The sequence below is a fragment of the Penicillium pulvis genome (genome assembly GCF_028828015.1).
Source record: "Penicillium pulvis strain IBT 33274 chromosome Unknown contig_12_segment0_segment0, whole genome shotgun sequence".
NCBI lineage: Eukaryota > Fungi > Ascomycota > Eurotiomycetes > Eurotiales > Aspergillaceae > Penicillium > Penicillium pulvis.
This window is the reverse complement of record NW_026643072.1, coordinates 2,617,051-2,637,799: the sequence shown is the minus strand read 5'-3', so window position 1 is coordinate 2,637,799 and position 20,749 is coordinate 2,617,051. Positions and strand designations below refer to the sequence as shown.

Sequence of the window (20,749 nt, the reverse complement as noted above, 5' to 3'; positions counted from 1 at the left end):
CTAATTGAATCTATACCCAGTATACGGCACTATATACCAAGGTATGTATGCATCGAAGGGATCAACTCATCATTCACTACGACTCAGATGGTGTGTTCGCGATCTATGGTGCCTTTTTCCTTCCGGAATTTGCCAGCAATATTGTCCTTCGTGACGACATGGAGGCCCGGGACCACGCATAAGACGATACACATCACGCCAGACGGAATGTTGGCCGGAGACCTGCTCCGCGTCGATCTGAGCGTCTCGGTCAGCAAGCATCCGTGTGGTCACCGATGATTTTCCTCTTTTGTCTGTTCTGCAAGGAAGAGGCCCGCTGTCCTCTATATAGTTGATCGATATCTGAAGCCGGTCTCCTTGCCACGACGGAATAGATAGGCCCACGCTAGTAGCTGTTTCTCCGCCACTGTCCAATCGACACTAGTACCTTCAAAGTGATTGTTAATGTCCCGTTGAGAGGTCACCGATAACACTATGTTAGTATCATCCAGTCTCACCCGTCGGCCACGGGCTGCCTTCCGTCGTAGAATCCTACAAGCGTCCTCTTTTATCTGTTCCCAGTAGGATCTAGGCGGTTGAGTTAGGTCCTGTTTTATATTCCTGACCACAACTCGATTGTTCAATTTAAACCTCCACTCAATCTGGTAGTGGATACGGTCCGGAGATTGTTCATCCTATGCACTTCTATCTGCATGTTCAACCACGGAATCAAAACCCTGCTCGTCGAACGGATGTTAATGCAAGGAAGGTGTACATTAACCAACGATGTCCTCGGGATCGGGTGAAAGGCAGATTACTGATGGCGTCTATTCGCGGTTTCCGTCTGGTCGCTAATACTGTTACGAAACACGGCGCTGTATTTAATGACAGTAAATGATAGTATCGAGACTGGTACAGGAACATTGATACTCTGGGGCTATTCCTAAAGTATCCCAGTGTCTCCTGGCGGTGAGCCAGGAGAGTCACTCGAAGAGTGCAGGCGGTTGCACCGGTTTCGCAACGTACTGTATGGACAAAGATCTACGGATGAGTTGATTTGGTTCGCGGACATATGTTATAATCCTATTCTAATTTTAATCGCGCTATTCTATTGGTGCAACATCACACTACTGGGCAACTAAGAAGCTTGCCACCCTGGTCGTGGGTCATGGCTATCAGGCTCACACTGCATCAATATTCAATTGAGCTGAATGATCATTGTTGAAACGGCATCAAGCATGGACAATTCCACCCGTTGGATCAGTTGGTATCAGCAAAGATAGATGCGGATAAGCTTTATTTGAAAGACGAAGGTAGCAAGAGCTAGGTCTGCGAAGTATCGAGATCACATCAGGCAACCGTCGATCATTTTGACCTAGAAGGCGATCCGCCATCAAACTTCTTTAAATAGTCCTGATTTTCGTGAATTTTTCACTAAGTCGGTGACTGTTTGTCTTGTCTTACAAGAACTACCTTACCTCTTATATCATGTCTACAGTTCTCGAAAAGTGAGGTTGTCTAATTATACAATTAATTGCAGCGGGGATAGTTCTTTATTCTCAATCTTGATATTATCGAAACTGGGCTCCTTGGCCATTCGTTGTCTGATAGAAAAGTAATGAACTTCAAGTATTTGAAGACGATAAATGATATCAAAACAATCTTAGGAAGTCAAAAATATTCGGCATAGTAGGAAGTGTAGTCTTTAGTTTAGCTCCAGACATTATAGATTGGTCAAATAACATTCCAGTACATACGGTAGAATATCAATATTGAACTTATTCTGTACAGCTCGATGAGCCAATAGAAATGGCTTTTCATTCCAGGTTCGATCCTCCAATCGACCATGTCTTTGTAAGTATAAATTTCCCTTTGAAGTATCACGCTCGAACCGTATAACGCCAAGCGCGATAAGGATGTAGATTTTGCCACTTTCACCGCCCTCACCTTCACCATCCGAATTGGGAGACGACCTCCAAATTGATCACTTCAGTCTCATTGATTCCTTATCAGTGACCTATCGCCAGGGTAGTGTCTGAGAACTCGCCTTTCAACCATTTACCCACCGCACATCGACCTGTGATATTCCCGCTGAGCTCCTCCGCACCCTGAACGGGAATTTTCCTCGCGCGCAACAGCAGTTGAGAACGCGCAAAGGAAGCTGCCAAGATGCCGAAATATAAGTCCCCTTCAGCCTTGCTTGATCTTGCTATCCATACTGACCTCCTATCTACTCTTCTGTAGGTTCTTACTCCAAGTCAGCCTAAGATCAAATACCTTCCCTTGCCCTTACCGTGTGCGGAGACGACGATCCCAACTACTGATATCAAATACCACCACGATAACGCGATTCGAAAGGCCATGGTGCTGACTGTGAATTGACTATAGGCGATTACTGCGATGTTTACCTTACGCACGACTCCATGAGTGTGCGCAAGGCGCATAACTCCGGTCGTAACCACTTGAGGAACGTTGTGGAGTACTATCAGCGTAGGTCACCTGGAGATCACCTCTCGAACAAGTATGAGCCATGCTGACAATCGCCTGTAGAGATCGGCCAGGAGAAGGCTCAATCAGTTATCGACTCTATCACCTCCTCCTACGCCGCTGAAGGCCAGCCCCTCCCCAATCCGGCTATGGTGCCAGGAGCATTCCCCCCACCATTCGGCTTCCCAGGTACGAAGGCGCCCTTATTAAGCATAGGTCCTACATAAACTGACACATCTTGTCATAACAGGTCGACCTGGTCAAGGCCCTCCTCTTCCCTTTGGAATTCCTCCTCCAGGAGCTCCCGGCGCCCCAGGAATGCCGCCTCGTATGTCCAACCAGCCAGGAGATGCCCTCTCATACCCCGGGCCTCCTTTCGGCGCAGCAGCTAATCAATTCCCTTCTCCATGAACAGCTCCAGGTGCCCACGGTCTTCCTTTCCCACCACCATTCCCTGGTGCTACAGGAACCCCACCAGCAGGAGGCTTCCCTCCCCCAGGCGGACTCCCTAACATGCCTCCGGGCGCAGGAAACCTCCCTCCGCCTCCCGGTGGCTTCCCTGCTAACTTCCCCATGCCGTTACCCGGAGGCGGTTTCCCTCCCATCCCGCCGATGCCAGGTATGTCGAATTCGCCGATTCCTTCCGGTCCGCGTGGATCAGAGGGATACCCCATGCCTCCTGGAGGTGGGCCTCCTCCCGGAATGGATGAAAAATGGTAAATTGGTTTTCTTTCGATTGAATGGGTTGTTTTGAGGTGTTCTCTGCTTTTCTTCCCTCTCTTTATTTGATATCTCATAGTCATGATCACTACGTCTTCCGCACGAGTTGGATGTTCATTTTTCGTCCTGAGACAGAAAACTTTCATTGTCGCTGGAAAACAAAATTCTCCTAGAGGGTGTTTCTCTTCCCCGGCGTTGTATTATAGCGTTTGGTTTGGGTTTTCTGTGGATCTCTCAATACTCAATATCATGTTTTCCAAGACTTCTCCTCTGACGCCTATATCGGAAAGGCTGTAAAGTATATATTTGAGTCAGTGGCCTTTCTAAACTAATCACTGATTTTATCCAATCTTACAACCTTCTGGTCCATCGTGTGAGATTAGACACTCTAGTTTTGTAAGGTAAACAAGGCTCTCCAGGGCTGACCAGGTGGGAATAACTTGATACCTCTAGGTAGGTGCTCTACTAGGTACAACTACCTGGACTGTTGCAGTCTTTTACTTTGAAAGGAAGCACTGAGAGAGAAATTATATTTGAAGGATCACAAGAAATCCGGTCCAACCCCCGTACCCCAAAATGCATCAGAACACCGTAATTAACAGCCAGAAAACCAGAGTACAAAAATTGATAAAGAGAAATACTTGTTGACCACGAATGAAGGAATTCTCAGGGGGGAGTAGGCAAGGAGAAAAGAAGATGATTTTGGTCGAGGTCGACGAGAAGAGATGAAGGAGGGTAAGGAGAAGTCTGAAGAGAAGTAGGTATCACATCATCTGGGTTATTCTAGTGGTGGAACAAAAACTGCAAGTGCTCTGGAAGGGAATCGGCAAGGCTGAGCAAAGAAAGGAAAGTGAAAAGAAAATACCGGATCCCAAGAATGACGGATGGAAAAGGTTCATAGACCATCACTGCCCCCACGCTAAAAAAAACATCACATGTCTTCATATCAGGAAATTATGGAAAATCTGAGACGAGTGCTTAGTGCTCGTAACCAGCTCCTCGTTGCCACGGACTGGAGCTATTTTGGTTCCTATAGTTGGGGGCCAATGCGGATTGCCCCACGGGCATGTTGTCATAGTTCCGCACTGCGGGTGATGGTGATGCGCGCCCAAGCTGATCGTAACCCGGAGGAGCGCCCCGGCGACCTGAGGCATCGCTGGGAATCAGCGGTACTGATGGATCAACGGGTGATCGCTGCTGTTGAGAAGCGCCGTGAGGGGCATTGACTGCATTCGGGGTTTGATATCCGTTGCCACTGCCACTGCCACTGCCACTAGCACTACCATTGCCGCGACCACTGGAGACGGAGATCGTATCCTCATCGAAGGGGTTGTTCTGGTATGATTGAGACTTCATGTCGCCTCGAGCAGTAGCACCCAACGCATCCAATTCAGTTGTAAGCTGGGTCTGCGACTTGATGAATGAACCCCGGTCATCGCGCATTGGTTGGTATCGGGTATCGGGGTTCTTGGACAGAACGGCGTAGACCGAAGCAATCAAGACAAGAATGAGGAGGACCAAGGCAAAGACAGCGTTGTATACGAAGAAGACCACACCCATCACACCGACCATCAGGCCTGGTGGGTTGAAGACATTCGAGAAGACTAGCAGGAAGATCACGTTGATGAAGTTGACGACCGCAATTGAAATGTTGTAAATGTTGGTCTTCTTATCCATCCATGGCCGAATAACACACGCAGCAACCAGCATAGCAGCTTCAATGACCACCAAAGCCACCGTCTGGACAACAGGAGCAGACTGACTCAATCCGATGAACATGCCCTTAATTAGGACATAGAAAAGATAGGGAACGACGAAATAGTATGCTGTAGCTCGGTATTGCACATAAAGGAAGCCCCATTTGTTCAGACACGCAGGATCGGAATATAAGATATATGCCGGGTTCTTGTGCATACTGACCGAGCGCCTGGCCAGACGAATGACCTTCTGAGCTGCCCATCCTAGCGCAATGAGTAGCGATAAGAGCATCACCACAGCCAGAACGACCTCAGCCGGTGAGTCACGCTGAGTGAATTCCCAAAGGCAAAGAATGCACATTTGGGGGAAACCAATCAGGGTCAGACGAAATAGAATACCTCGAGTAACAACCTTCCATCCGTTGCGGAAGTCCTGGAATGTGTCACCCTTCATCTTGCCGTGCTTGACGAGTAACTCGCAGACACCCTTGAACGCAGCAATGATGACGATGACGACAAAAACGAAGAAGACGAAGAAAATAAGACCGGTCAAAAAGATATTGGTTTCTTCAATGCCTGCACGGAATCCAACACGATCGATACCCCGCACGACTTGAACCTTTTGGCTGGTGTCTCGTTTTCCGAGCATATGGAGTCCTCTCTTCATCAGATTGCGTACAGGGTCTATGACATAATCACGCTTCTTCAGCACCTCAACTGAGGTTTGGCTCAGTGTCGAGAGAACAGTTGAAGGAGTGCCACCAGTGGAGCGTTGATACCAGGTACAGATGGTCTGTAGAAACCCGACGTGAATGATACCCATGCTCCACTGGAAGTCCTGAGTCCATGATTCCACGATTGGTGGCATGTGCACCGATGTCATACCAATGATTGCTTGAGACTGCATGAAACTGAACAAAGACAGAGCATTTGCCGCAACATGAGCGGCGGTGTTAGAGTGACCCAGTCCGGAGGTGATGGCAGATGCTGTAAGACCCAAGCCTGAAATGATTGCAGTCACCCAAGAAACTCCAACTTGGTAGACAGTCTTGCCATTTGAAAGCGACGCTGACACACAAGCAATCTTCTCGCCAGTATCTTTCCTCTTGATCACAATCTGGACGTCCGCATCGAGATCCGGAACAGTGTAAGCGATACCCGGGATATTCGAAGCGGTGTCATTTGGGAGAGTGAGCGAAACAGACTCTAAGTCAATGGGACCGGGTGCCATAGGACACATGCCCATTCCAGAAATAGAACAGGGGTCGAGGGTGTTCGAATAAGCCTTATAACCATAGGCCGTCAGAGTTAGTTCTGCCACGACCTTGCCGGAGATATACGACACGCCATCGAAACCGATCTGAAGAGAATTGTTGTTTGGGTAGAAGATGACATGGAAATAAGTGGCTGTGAAGTTGCTGCTTTCCATGCACAAGTTGAGTGAATTAGATTCGAGATAGTTGACTGCAAACGCCGGCGCCACAAATGCGACTAAGCACGTGAGTAACGATATCAACCTCATTCTGGCGAACACTGAAACTAAGTTTGAGAAGTAATTTCGAGTCCAACGATATCGAGAAGGAGAGAGAGAAGAGATAATATGACGAGCGACAGTTGAAGCGGTGCTGCAGAGTACCACGTTGCCAGCCGCCGGATGCGGAAAATCCCCAAGCGGCGGAGTTCTCGGCGGTTAATTTTTTATTATGTGGTGGGACCGATGCGATCTCGAATGTCGCCAATACGACCACACAATCCTTTGTCGTAGAAAGCAGCTAGAGGTGTGGTGGATCCGTCTTTCCAATCGTATCTTTGATTGTTGCCGAATGAATCAACGGAACAGCTTGAGAAAGCGATTGTCAGGTGAGTGAGTTGAAGGAAGGTCGGCGGACTAATATCCTAAGTCGCATGCGACTGTGTAGTATGCAAATACAGAGCAAAGGCACCTAGTTAAGAGAAGTGAAGTCGACGACGAATGTTCAACGAGGTGCGTGGAGTCGCAGAAGTAGGTTAAATCGGGAAAAGTGGAGAACGTAAACTGGAGGTCAAGAGCGAGTGGAATTGGCAGCATACACAGTATGGCCCAGAGATTATTGAAGTCGAACGATGAAGAAGAGGGGAAAGACAGGTTTGCAGTCCTCTGAGAGATTCTCGAAGGGAGAGGACGAGCAGGGTGAGTTGCCTTTTTGCCCAGAAACACAATGCGGGTCACCTGGAATGGAGGAATGTGGTATTGTATGGTCAGGGGAGCCCTGGGCGCTTGTTGGACCACTCAAAGGGGGTAATTTACCGTAACCATGGTATGGCTTATGTTATGGCGGGTGGTTCCAGTCCCTTTTCTGACGGGAACTAGGCCTTCCCTGGTCGATCACTGATGTAAGTGTAAGTTTCATCAACATCCCTACTTCACTATATTCTTCTTGTTCAATGATTCATACAATTCAATCATTACTCTTCTCTTCTACTGGCATAATCACCGCCAGATTCTCTTTTATTTCCCTGCACACGCGTCTTTAAGGGGAATTTCTTGGCTGCAAGCGGTAGATGGATCGTGGCGGAGGTGAGTGGGTCTCCTAATACCCTAAATGCTGCAGTGCTGCAGAAGGCAGATTATTTCATCCCACGAACCAAAGGAACTGTTCCCCAGTTGTGGAGTTGACAGAGGCGCAACTAAAATAGTAAGTGGGCCATAGCATATCCAAGTACCTGCAGCTGATGAATTGTAATCGCTCGTATGGTAACTAGCGTATGCCGAGGCTGGGCACACATTGGCGCGCCAAAGCTGAACTATTTTTCTTGTATTCCTTGAGTCCCCCTGATTAGGAGTAAGGGGGTTAAAGGTCAACAAGGGCTTATGTATGGGATAACCGGAATTCGAGCCCGGCCTTTTTTATCTATCTACACAAGCAATGAATAGATATGTCAAAATTACGTATCATTTTCTTCATACCATGTTTGTATTAAAAGCCCTGGAGGGCATACTGCGGGACACAATGGTCGTTAGGTCATCTGGCTCTCAGGGGGCCGATCCCCACCCGAAATAAGACTGATCCATAAATCCTAAATCACTAAATTAATTTAAATAGTTCCTCTAGTCTATGGCATAGACCAACGAAAAGATCACAGCCAAGTGAATGCCGTGGCGTGGGCTTGATGCACAGCCTCAGTTTTTTCCCCATGACAATCCTGCCCATCGTGTTTCAGATGTACTCCATATTCGCTGCACATCTAACTGTCAATCCTACATTAGTGTCCGAGATCCAGGTCCACGTGCTCCGAGCTTCCGTTTGCCAATGAAGGTCGCCATTTCAAGGCACCTAGATCCACGCGACCTGCCATTCCTGACATCACTATCAAAGATCAAATGATCGTCATATCCCAATATGTATACATGACGTCGCTTATACGTGCTTTTTGTGTACGACCTAAGATACATGTTTTGCGACCGTGAGAAACAGTGTTCCATCCATGCTGTCTCGATAACAAGACCCGTCACGGCGCCACCACTATTTTGGGGGTCAGGGTTTGAGGGCGCTACGGCATCCGAGTGGTCCTAATCTCTGTCTGTATACCCCACTCGTCGCAGCCACCGATTCAACACAGCTTCCTATAAAATTGCATGTTCATCTCCATAGGCAACTGGAATTTAAATGATACAACAGCTACCTTGACTAGTCCTTTGACGATCAAAAACAGACTATATATGCTTCGAACAATTGGGCTTGCCGCCTGGGTGGATCGTATGTAGCAGCTAAGAAATATGTCGACTCCATAGTGTCGAATGAATTACGGGTCTACGCTAGGCAGCACGAAAGCGAAATAATGCTGCGGATTCTCCTGCATAAGCACAGCAAAACATTTGTAAACTCCAAGAAATTCCCGTGCTCCGCCAAGGTTGCCGAGTCTACCTAGTACGTACTGCGGACGAGCCCAGCCCTTGGCAAGATACATGATTCCCACTCTGTCAAAATTGTGAATCATACGACCGGGTAGACTAAAGCTCCAAGTGACTAACTTGTGGAAGAAACAACGAATACTAATACGGGAATTTGCCCCCCTGAAAACAACCCATGTGGACATGCATTAGCAAGGCAGCCTGTCCCGGTGGAGTAACTGTAGTAAGTGTAACTTACTGCAAATACCTTTGACTTGATAGACAGGTACCCTAGAAGCCGATGTCATGTTCTACAGCAGTACTCTATTATTCAGGGTGTTGCACGATTACGATTTAACTCGTAGTACGTGGTGGTATAAAGGACAGTGGAGATGTATAAACTGACAGATACGGTGCTCTAGCATTATTTTATGGAATAACATCTCAAGGTTGGAGAGTGGTCTTAGGCGGTATATTTGAAAAATTATCCCTCGGAGACGCGCTGGAGCGCTGGAGCTGCACTGCTGTCAGTTTTTATTTTTTTCGGCCTCTTGGTGACCATTGACTAATTATGTGCAAGTCATCCATGGTAAGCTATCTATCAATCGGGGGTTTTTTCTGCAGGACTTTCTTCCATCGTTGCTATTTGTTTCCCAGAAAGCCAACAGGCGCACGGGGCTTTGAGATTTGGACCAGGCTTTGCCCTGCGAGATCGGTAAAAGATTTCTAAAAGTGCAAATATCTTTCGGCCGTCCTTCATTGACCCGAGTGTTTGACCAAGAGTATATATACCCGTGCATACATGCATGTTGACTTTGTATTTACTTGGCGTTTGCTGGGCGTTGCACCCTCAAATACTGACCAGCTGGGCAGGGCATTCATGAAAGCCAGCTGCTAGCATAGCTTACCCAACGTGGAATTACAGCTTCACAAAGCGAGTCGAAGAATAGGATGGTTACTAAGATGCTTCCTATCAGCACGTGATTAGTGGAGATTCTGCCGAGCCTCACCGGTCAGAAAAAAAAAAGTAGCAGAATGGTTTTCCGCAGCGGTAGGTCGCATCCCCGGAGATCAAAACACCCCAATCGAAGGATCACACATCTTTTGATTCAAGTGAATCACTTTCGTTCTGCTTCAGTGAATCGCAAACCTTGTGGTTCGCCCAAAACGACAAGATGCCCGGCCCAGTGGACACCACCAAGTCCATTGACGCCAAGAAGCGCAAGAGAAAGCATGCTGCTAAGCCTACCGCCGACAGTGACGATGTCCCAAAGCCTGTCGAGACCAAGTCAACCAAGAAGGCCATCAAGGCCGCTGCTTCCCCCAAGCCTACGACCGAGAAGACGACCAAGAAGCGCAAAGTGAGCCACTCCGCCAGCGAGGACGAGAGCGACGACGAGGCCGAGGAAGTCGAGGAAGTCGAGGAGCAGGAGGAGGACAACGAGGTAGATGAGGCCGAGGAGAAGGACAACGTCGAGGACCTTCCCACCATGGGCGAAGTCAGCCTTCCCCAGACTGAGGGCCAGCTGCAGAAGTTTACTGAGCTGAACCTCTCGGAGAAGACCATGCAAGGAATTAAGGACATGGGCTTCGAGACTATGACTGAGATCCAGCAGCGCACAATCCCACCTCTGCTCGCTGGTCGCGACGTTCTGGGTGCTGCGAAGACTGGATCCGGCAAGACTCTGTCTTTCCTGATCCCCGCGATTGAGATGCTCAGCGCTTTGCGCTTCAAGCCCAGAAACGGCACCGGTGTTCTTGTCATCTCTCCTACTCGCGAACTGGCCCTCCAGATCTTTGGTGTTGCTCGTGAGCTGATGACCCACCACTCTCAAACCTACGGTATCGTCATTGGCGGTGCCAACCGTCGTGCTGAAGCCGACAAGCTTGCCAAGGGTGTTAACCTGCTCATTGCCACCCCTGGTCGTCTGCTTGATCACCTCCAGAACACCCAAGGCTTCATTTTCAAGAACTTGAAGACTCTGGTCATTGACGAGGCCGACCGTATCCTCGAAGTCGGTTTCGAGGACGAGATGCGCCAAATCATCAAGATCCTGCCCTCGGAAGAGCGTCAAACTATGCTTTTCTCCGCCACCCAAACCACCAAGGTCGAGGATTTGGCCCGAATTTCCCTGCGCCCTGGCCCATTGTATATCAACGTTGATCACCGCAAGGAGCACAGTACTGTGGAGGGTCTGGAACAAGGATACGTGATCTGTGAGGCCGATCGGCGCTTCTTGCTCCTGTTCTCGTTCCTCAAGGTAAATCAACCCCAGTCCATTCAAACCCCAACCGTTTGGCTTCCAACAATAATAACTCTATACTAACACGGTCAAAACCTTCAGCGCAACCTGAAAAAGAAGATAATTGTCTTTTTCAGTTCTTGTAATTGCGTTAAGTACCACGCTGAGCTTCTGAACTACATCGATCTGCCCGTACTTGAGCTGCACGGAAAGCAGAAGCAGCAAAAGCGAACAAACACCTTTTTCGAGTTTTGCAACGCCACCCAGGGTACCCTGATCTGTACCGACGTTGCCGCTCGTGGCCTCGATGTTTGTTTCCTCTACCTATTAGTCTGTGACCTCGTTTCTGACCTTTTTTTCTTAGATTCCCGCTGTCGACTGGATTATTCAGTTTGATCCCCCAGATGACCCCCGCGACTACATCCACCGTGTCGGACGAACTGCTCGTGGTGCCAACGGTAAGGGCCGCAGCTTGATGTTCCTGCAGCCATCCGAGGTTGGCTTCCTTAAGCACCTCAAGGAGGCTCGTGTGCCGGTGGTCGAGTTTGAGTTCCCGTCCTCCAAGATTGTCAATGTCCAGAGTCAGCTCGAAAAGCTGATTACTTCTAACTACTACCTCAATAAGGTAAGCATAATTCCCACATATTGAAGATATCCTGTACTCACCTCTCTTCACAGTCTGCCAAGGAAGGATACCGATCGTACCTCCAGGCGTACGCCTCTCATTCTCTTCGCTCCGTGTTCGATGTGCACAAGCTGGACCTGGTGAAGGTCGCCAAGGGCTTTGGTTTCAATGCTCCTCCACGGATTGATATCCAGCTGGGTGCTAGCATGACCCGTGATAAGAGACAGGAGCAGCAGGGTCGCCGCACGTACGGCAGCCAGCCCAAGGGGTCGAAGTTCAAGCGGAAGCACGAGGATTAAGCTATGACTGGAATGCCGAAATTACCAAAAGTCCATGGTCGCCTGCATTTATCATTTTGGGAATTGTGGAGTTAAACTGTGTAGATATACTATTTCAATCTTTATTTGTGACCTGATTCGTGAAACCCATCATTGTCGTATCTATCTTGCATTGGTGCTAATATAACCTGGGACTCCTGTGACCATGTGGAAGGGGATTTGGAAACAATTCTAGCTTTGAATCCACGTGGGCGTCCAAGCCCTCTACAGCAAATGATGCATCCATCTTATTCAGGTACCAAGGATAAATCCATTGCACGGAAGTCGGCATTCAGTTTCAATTCTAGATAAACACAATTGGCAGATCTTGTAGTAGTTTGCCTAGGATTCTGATTGCATCATGTACGGAGCTGCAGGTATGTCACCAAAACTACTGTGGGTGTAGTCCAGATAGTAATTTTGGTGACTTGCAGCCCCTTGCAATGCACTAGGGTCGTTTAGTCTGGGACACCAAAGTCGCCTTCCTATTTTTATTCGATTTTTTTACTCCGGTGATCAAGATAAATTTATTTTCGAGGGAAAACCCCGTATGCTTGCCAAAAGAGCCCAATTGTTCGGGAAGATCGTATGTGATGACAATGATGAGTTGGCAGTGGAGAGAGCCAATCACCGCGGCTCCATCACACCCTGGGTCATGTCGTCTGGGCGACCATCACCTCTTTTTTCCCCCGTCGAACCGGTTCGACTTTGTGGCCCGTGTTCTTGTGTGACATCGAGTTTCTAAGAGTTGTCCGTCTTACCCTAGCATAAAGGACTGGTAGGAGCCTAGTAGAAATGGCATAGAAAAGAATCGACGGGTGTAGTCAACGTGGACAAGAATGATGTGGCGCCTACATTTAGGCCACTATATAATTGAAAATCGGAAGTGAGGAAGAACATCTAGAATGAAATAAACCAAGGAACTCAGATCTGATCCGCAGCCCAATCCATGGTTCTCGTTTGTTGTGGTGCATGGGGGTGACCGCTTATCGGAACCTGGGGTGTACACCAGCCTTCTCTTTTTTCAAGAGGCTGGGCTGATCACATCCTTATTTCCTCGGGGATCACACCTGGGCAGCTCTTATCCCTTCGTGAAACTCTTCCTCATTCTTTCCCTTCCCAATCCAATCGGATTTCCATATCCCCTTTTCATGTGAGGGATCAGCGAGAAGAGGGACTCGTTCAACCTTCAGCTCGCATAGCAACCGCTCACCGTTTTCCTTTCCTCCTTTCCTCCTTCAACTTCTCTGTTGAATTTCTGTCATCGTTTTGCAACGAGACTCTTGCGCTGGTACGCTCTTAATTCCTCAACATTAATTCCCTCGGCCCTTGAAACCCTTCCCATCTGTACCCGATCTCCGATCTCCTCCCTTTACCCCCCCACTATTGTGTTGTCAACCGGAGCATCAACAAGTGACCACCATTTGGCCCCCTTTCAACAGTCTCGCTTGCATCCATTCTCTTGTAGCATGCGATTTTCGGACTGGAATAATAATTCTTTTTTTTGATTAAAAAAAAAAGCAAAAGAGAGAGAGAGAGAGAGGCCTGTCTCCAGCAATGGGGGTCAACACCCGCAGACCCGTCCTTCCCGCCCCTACAGAATCCCTGGTCGATACTACCGGCGGCAGCGTCACAGGCACAGATCTGGCAACTGACATTTCTCGCCGCACAGACAAGACGTCGTACTCGATCCCGGACGACGGAAGTCCTGTCACGCTTTCCACCCGGCGCCATCGGGACCGGGACGACAAGCTGTCTCATTCACACCGTGACTCGCAAACTTCCCTCCTCATCGAGTATTTTGAGGGTGGGAAGGGCTCCAGTGGCATCGTATCTCGACCAAGTGTTCGAGTACGAGTCACCCCCTCGGGCAGCAGGAAATTCAAGGATAAGGATCACATTCAGATCACCGAATCCGGCTCTAGTCGCAAGCCATCATATACTCGTCGCATCTCGCTCACATCGCCATCTTCCAAAACGCGGCAACTCACCGAATCGAATTTGGATGAAATCAGCGGAAGCGAAAGCAATTCCGCTGAGGAAGGTCAACGTCAACGAGACCTGCCAGTAGAAATCGAATTCATGAATCGCGACCAGGGTAGTGAAATGTCCGCAATTTCGCGCGATGCGCGTTACATGCCCACCTCAGATGTGTCGTCCATGCCGGCCGACAGCATGTTGGAAGGTGCCTCATCAGCAGGTCCCCGACGGAAACGCAGCCAAAGCCTTGAACGCGGTGCCAAACGGGAAAGCAAAAATTTACTGAAAACTCCATCCCGACAACGCAGTCGCAGCTTAAGTCACGAGCGGATTGTGAATCGAGTTGCTGAGAAGCTCAACGAGTCTTCCCATGATGTTTCGAGCAGCAAAAAGAGCAAAAGCAAAGGCAGAAGCAGGAATACGGGCAAGGATTATCTGGAGGCCGAACCGACTAAACATTCGTCGCGCCGGAGGCGACATGGGGCCGAAGATGAATATATCCCCAGTCCGGAATCCAGTCTGCTGAGTACTTCCAACGTCTCTTCGAATCGCAAGTCCGACGCATACTCTGTGCGATCCGGCGCCTCAAAGACTTCAATCAACAACCCAAAGCTCTTAGAGACAGTCGAAGACGCGATCCGACGATTGATTCTTCCGGAGCTTAAGGAGCTCAAGAAAGACCAAAAGGTCATGTCCAACACGTCCAAGTTCGAGCGCGAGCGCGACATGACGACTTCATATTCATCCACCAGCTCTCGCGACGAGCTGGGTCGCCGCCTTTCAAAACATGCAAGTGCACCTGATGTGATGAAGCCCAAAGTTGTTCTCAACAAGGATAGCAAAGATGAGGGCATAGTTCTTGCTGGCGAGTCCGCTCCCCGCAACAAAGAGCGTAAATCAAGCAAGAGCAGTGACACCTCTGATGCTGGATGGGTGAAGTACAACCGACCAGATCTGACGGAACAGGACAAGCTCCGCAGGCAAAAAAGTAAAGGTCTTCGCGATGCTCATGCGGCGGCACGTGTGGGCTCAGCTTTGACATCGGCATCTCTTAGACATCATGATTCCCAGTCCAGTCTCGGCAAGAAAGAACGGAGGGCCAGTGGTTCCCAGAGAAGTGTAGACTACAACGAGACAGAGCTTGTCTTCCAAAAACACAATGTGCCCGCCATGCCCATGCACAGTGCAATCGACTCCGAGATGACCCGCGCTTCACTGCTCTCGGAGCGAACAGAGAGTCCTGGCCCTCGCAAGAGAGTCTCCCTAGCGGAAATATCTCGTGGTTCCCCGCGACAAGTCATCTCCCCAACCGGACATACTCCTACCCGAACTCCCTTGGACTCGCGATATGAACTCGGCATGCGCCATGGCAACCAATCGCAACGTGATCTTTCTATGCACAGTGTTTCCGACCGCGATCTTCATGCTCAAAGCCAATCACCTGCAAGCGATGGTGGTAATTGGGCTATTGCTGCAGCTGCAGCTGCCAATTTGCTGGACGCTGCCCACCCAGAAACTCGTGATTCATACATCGAACCATATGAGACTGGCCGGCAACTCAGCCCCATTCAGAGCGTAGCCAGCGAGCGCACTGAGACTCATGGCGAGCAATATCCGAACAAGTACTATGCCGAAGCCCAAAAGGACATCGAGCCCCGCCTTTCGATCGAATCATTGTCATCTGCCCCTAGCACCAACCTTGCACGATCTACTCGCCAGGGAGTCAGCCCCAGAAGCCAAAGTGGCTTTTCCAAATATGAGGAAGATGGCCCTGAGCTTGGATATGAACAATCACGCCATGTCTACCCCGAGGATGACATCTTCGGTCATGAGGAAGAGTCCAAGCTTTCTTATGGCCAAGAAGATAGTGAAGTTGATTTCATGGACAAGATCAAGGAGGGCCAGCATGTGACACCTGCTATCGCTGCCAACCCGCAGTTTGTTCAAGCCATGGGTATCGAATCAAATGTTGCGTCTTTGATGGATCCCTCAGTACTGGAGACCTCGGTCCTGGAGACCCAGTCGTACCAGTCTGGCAGTCGCTCACAGACTGATCTCGCCCCGCGATCGAGAAGCCGGAGCCCCGAGAAACCCGTCACCGAGGTATACCGGGGAAGTCCTCTCAAGCAACGTCAAGATGCATCCAGTCCCGATGAAACTTCTTTCACGCGCCGAATGGGCGTCACGTCGCCTCCACAGAGCGTGACACAGTCGATTGAGGACCTGGAAGAGGCTGGTATGGTGGCTGCAGCTGCTCGTGGTATTGACCGTGGTCTTGAGAGCCCCCTTTTAGAAGCAGATCAACGCAGCCAGGAATCCGAGTCTGAAATCAACACCAACCCGTCTATCATCCAAGGCCCGATTGGTGGCTTGGCTCAAGGAAACGGTGATCAATGGGCATATGACTCGCGATCTCCGCCTGCTGGACAGGTCCCATACTACGAGTCCAACCCCGCAGGAGCCAAGGACCAAGGTGCTCAGCCTCGTGGTCTCGATGCAGAGTATTACGAGACTGCCCGCAATATTTTCGGTGGTGATGATTATTACCCTGATCAGCGTGCCCAACAGCTGTTTGACACGCCGCCTGGAGCTAAAGATGAAGGCTATGTCTCGGCTGCCAACCCTGTATCTCCAAGTGTTGGCACTCCTAAGCAAGGAAGCCGAGGTGTCGGAGCTGTGGATGCCTTTGGTGCCCCCGCTGAGATGGATGAACTTTCTACTGGTCACCAGCGTCACTTTAGTGGTTATTCCCATGGAGTTGGCTCGCCGCTTTACGACAGTGCTACTGGCCATGGCATCGAGAGAATCAAGTCCAAGGATATTGTTGCCCTCATGGACCATCTCACCGTTCGTGATGCCCAGCGCAATGCCCGGGATACTGAAATGTTGGTCACCCTGGTCCGCAGTGCTGCTGAGATGCGCACTTCGTTTGACGAAATGAAGAAATTCATTGCCCAGCAAGACGAGTTACTCCTTGATTCCACCGAGAAGCAGCATGACCGACTCAATCAGGTTCTTGGTGGTCCTCGACCACTGCCTCCAAGTGCATCTCGTACCCGCCAATTGAACATGGAGGATGATGAGGACTTGCAGTCTAAGCGAAAGAACATTTTCAAGCGTGCGCTCAAAGGATTGAGTCTGAAGTCAGGCAATGATTTGTCTAAGATTGAAGGTATGCTCGAACAACTGCTTGACGAAGTTGAAGCCCTTAGGGAAGGCCAAGGCATGGGCAGCCCCCGTGCGACGGCTCGGATGAGTGTCGACGCGAACGCCTTTGACAACAATGGCCAGAATGGTGCGGCTCAGGGCAGCCGATCTCCCTACACGTCGAGCCCAGCTCGGCAAGCAAATGCGGACCCGCGCGTCAGCACTGTCCCTGAAGAGGATGAGGATGAGGACGAGCTTGATGAGGACGATCCTTACATGACTGCACACCTTCCTGTGCAGGACTTTGCCCGCCACGAAAGAGCTGGATCTTTGCCTCTTGCTACGCCGCCTCGCAAGCCTCTGGCCTCGGGAACGCGCAGCAATGAAACCACTCCCAAGGCTTCCACCGACAAAGCCGAAAAGGCCCGCAAGCACAAGTCAAGCAGTTCGTCGATCTTCCCCAAGTTCTCCCGCTGGTCCAAGACTACCGCCTCTTCCATGGGTGACAACATCCGCAACAGCATCCAGCCTGGACGAAAGGAGCGTCCCTACTCTGAGAACCTGTCTCGCTCGGGATCCGACCTCGCACAAGATGCGTACCAGAAGGCTGATTATTATGATCCCGAGGGTGATGATCGCCTCCGCTCCCCATACGGAGACGAGCAAGAGAACCGGCCCCCATCGCCATTGGTGCCCTCTCAAGTTTCCGAAGCCCCCAAGTACCGAGCTCATCGTGGAAGTCTCGATCTCCAGCACCCCCAGCCTCGACAGGGACCGACTGGACGCTTCCAGTCTGCCTTGGAGAGCCAGGCCCAGACTTACGCCACCCCCGGCTCGCCCAGCTCGGAGCGATGGGGATCCCAACCCAGCCTGCCGGCCGCACAGCCCGCCCAGAACCGTTTCAGCGCCGGTAGCCGACTGTCCCCAATTTCCGATGCAGGCTATTCAGAGCACAGCTCCCGTGCGACGGGTCCACCACGTCCTCCAAAGGTCAAAGATGAGGGCCCTCTGATTCCCGAGCGACCACCCAAGGTCCTCGAAGATGAAGACGACCACGCTTCGACTACCTATGGCGATCGTGTTACTTCACGAGTATGTTCAAACCAGAACCTCACAAATTGCAGACCAAAAGCTAATATATCCACAGGGCTCCGCCATCCGCTCCCCTCCTACCCGCAAACCAACAGGTCCTCGCCCCTTGACCTCTGGCGGCCCATACAGCCCCAGTAACATCAAGCGCACCCGCTACCGAGGCAGTCCGATGCAGATCGACTATGAAGATGAATACTGAGACCGCATTGAGATACCCTAGGTTGTATTTGTGTCTAGCGAGTTTTGATTTTTGCTTTTTTGCGTTTCCCCCTTTCCTTTGTTCTTACTCCATGTGATTACGACAGTGAACGACCATGCCCTACCTGATATCTTACCATTGAGTGACTTTGAAAATCATCCTCTCCCATCTATGAACCATTTGCGTGCAAGATTTCATTCTGCTTTTATTCGGGGTTTCTTTTCAATGTCTATAACCTTCATGATGGGTGGGGCAGCCATGTATTGATTCTGTTCTGATGTATCTTCTCCTACGCCCCTCTCCTCGCGCATTTCTTGAGGATAATTCTTGTTTCTATCACCATTCTGGTGGGGAGTGTAGATACTTGGCGTGGTTGGTTTCAGTGCCAATTCATGATTCGGTGCTACATATTCATCTTGTTCTCCAAAAGTCAATAGTAGATTAGTCCATTTATAAGACACATATGATACAAGCTTTTCATCAAACAACGCATTGTGTAGAAACTTGATTCTGGAATAGAGTATGAACACTGTCACTGGCTAAGTATAAGTTCTCAACAACTGCCAAATCTCTAGACTGGGGTCAGGATTTCAAATTGACGAACACCAAACGAACCCGAGGGGAAGAATATGGATGAAACGTTGAATCGGAGCAAAAAAACCAAAGTCAAACCATAACCCGTCTTCCAATAAACTGTAGAGCTATGCATCAATAATCAGAAAAAGGCCTCACAGTCGTAGTCCCCTTCTCCCGAAAAGCATACTCTGCCGTCGCAAGCCCACTAAACTCAACTCCCTCACTAACAGGGAACTTGCCAGGATAACTCTCGGTAGAATGACACTTCGTCCCACGATCCATTCGAACCCCCGAACCCTCCTCGCTACTCCCAGACGACATGGACTGCAAAGCCGATATAGGATCAACCGGCCCAACAAGCGAATTCAACGACCCCAGCGACGCAACGGGAGACTTCCGTCCAACATGTAATTCCAAATTAGGAATATGAGTCATCGAACCCGAAGGCGTAGCAAGGTCCAGTATCTCAGTGTTATGGTGCACCTGATGCAGGGGCAATAAATGCTCACTCCCGTCCTCGCTGCGCTCTTCAACGCTAGCGCCGAATTTGTGTTCATGGACTGAGTGAATCGAGTGCTGCGCAAGTAAGAGTGCAGGTGTTGAGCTTGCTTGGACAGGATTGGTGCCCTTTCCTTTGTCTGTGATTCCCGGTACGGACACGCGCGTGCGATTTGGGGGTGAAATTCGCTTCACTGCTATCTCGTATATGGGAACGTCCGTTTTCGCATACCGGTCCGCTACTGCGCTGGGCTTGTTGATTGGGGCCCCGACTCCGAGCTTAGGGTCTATAGATTGGCGCGAGGGCATGCGCTCTATTGCTGTTTCGGGGTAGCATTGTGGCATGATTGGAGGAGTTGTGAAAGCTGTTGAGGGTGGTTGGGGCATGTTTGGGACGCCATCGATTGTGAGTCGTGAGGTGGATGGATATGCGCCGCCCGAGTTGGACCGTTGGCTCAGTGGCTGGTGTTGGAGGATTGTCGATGGGTTTGGTGAACGGTAGTTTGAGAAGGGGACTATGCTAAAGATGAGGTCGATCACTCGTTTCTCTGTTCGCTCGATTTGATATTTAAATGGAGGAAACTCTTGTGCGGAGGAGCAGAAAGGCCGGGCGATGTAGGAGACCAAGTAGAGGAATTGGAGGTAAATGAGGGTTATGATTAGGGAGTTGGTTGTTGTTAGGGCGACGGGGAGGACGGCGTGAGTTCGTTTCGATTGTTTGTAGACAACGAGAGGCATTTTCGCATTTTTGATCGGGCTAAGGAGTTAAGGATTGGGATATTTAAGAATGAGGTTTCTTTGAGTCGGGGATGTTTTGGTTCTGGACGTCGTGCTTATGGGAAGGTGCGAGTCTCCAACTATCCCCCGGTGAGCAATAGCCCTACAATCCCCTATTGCAGGCTTGGACTCATTATGTTAAATCTCAAGCCTGATATTCTGTGAAGACAATCAAATTATCTGTTTGTTTAAGGGCCTCCCGGTCGACAGTCGCAGCAAAAGAAAAGCACATCACTATCAGTATTGCAATAACAATGAGCCCTGGTAAAGTAACAACTGTCTCATCATCTCCCTTGCCCTGGCTCCAAGACCCTCAAGATCTGGGACAATATCGATAATTGGCAGAAAAGTTTCTAACTACCTTCTTATACAGCGAGCCTCTGTCCCGATCCTCAGGGATATTCCTGCTTGGGCAATCTATCGGAGCTCTATGCTTGTTAGGCCTTTGTTTGGTGTAAGCGCTTCTCCAACGTAAGCGCTCAAAGGAATCGTGACCCGCGTTTGAGCCGGTCATGTCTATCCTTGTGAATTCTATGTCTTA

At 49.8% G+C, this 20,749-nt stretch overlaps 5 protein-coding genes across 5 annotated transcripts; 3 read left to right on the top strand and 2 right to left on the bottom strand.

The window, feature by feature from the left end:
* Positions 1-2,367: 2,367 nt before the first annotated feature.
* N7503_002199 (putative U1 snRNP complex component Yhc1) lies at positions 2,368-3,186 on the top strand (the record flags this gene model as incomplete). The annotated part of the gene is made up of 4 exons (XM_057061746.1): positions 2,368-2,469; positions 2,530-2,655; positions 2,717-2,794; positions 2,882-3,186. The coding sequence occupies exons 1-4, from the start codon at positions 2,403-2,405 to the stop codon at positions 3,184-3,186; spliced, it is 576 nt and encodes a 191-aa protein (XP_056925708.1). The 5' UTR covers positions 2,368-2,402.
* A 978-nt stretch (positions 3,187-4,164) lies between these two features.
* N7503_002198 (transient receptor potential ion channel family protein) lies at positions 4,165-6,405 on the bottom strand (the record flags this gene model as incomplete). The annotated part of the gene is made up of 1 exon (XM_057061745.1): positions 4,165-6,405. The coding sequence occupies one exon, from the start codon at positions 6,403-6,405 to the stop codon at positions 4,165-4,167; it is 2,241 nt and encodes a 746-aa protein (XP_056925707.1).
* A 3,524-nt stretch (positions 6,406-9,929) lies between these two features.
* has1 (ATP-dependent RNA helicase HAS1) lies at positions 9,930-12,046 on the top strand (the record flags this gene model as incomplete). The annotated part of the gene is made up of 4 exons (XM_057061744.1): positions 9,930-11,015; positions 11,100-11,306; positions 11,362-11,622; positions 11,676-12,046. The coding sequence occupies 4 exons, from the start codon at positions 9,930-9,932 to the stop codon at positions 11,919-11,921; spliced, it is 1,800 nt and encodes a 599-aa protein (XP_056925706.1). The 3' UTR covers positions 11,922-12,046.
* Positions 12,047-13,496: 1,450 nt separating this feature from the next.
* N7503_002196 (uncharacterized protein) lies at positions 13,497-18,429 on the top strand (the record flags this gene model as incomplete). The annotated part of the gene is made up of 2 exons (XM_057061743.1): positions 13,497-18,158; positions 18,214-18,429. 2 exons carry the CDS (start codon positions 13,497-13,499, stop codon positions 18,355-18,357), a joined length of 4,806 nt encoding a protein of 1,601 aa, XP_056925705.1. The 3' UTR covers positions 18,358-18,429.
* A 636-nt stretch (positions 18,430-19,065) lies between these two features.
* On the bottom strand, positions 19,066-20,169 carry N7503_002195 (uncharacterized protein; the record flags this gene model as incomplete). The annotated part of the gene is made up of 1 exon (XM_057061742.1): positions 19,066-20,169. The coding sequence occupies one exon, from the start codon at positions 20,167-20,169 to the stop codon at positions 19,066-19,068; it is 1,104 nt and encodes a 367-aa protein (XP_056925704.1).
* Between the last annotated feature and the right edge of the window lie 580 nt (positions 20,170-20,749).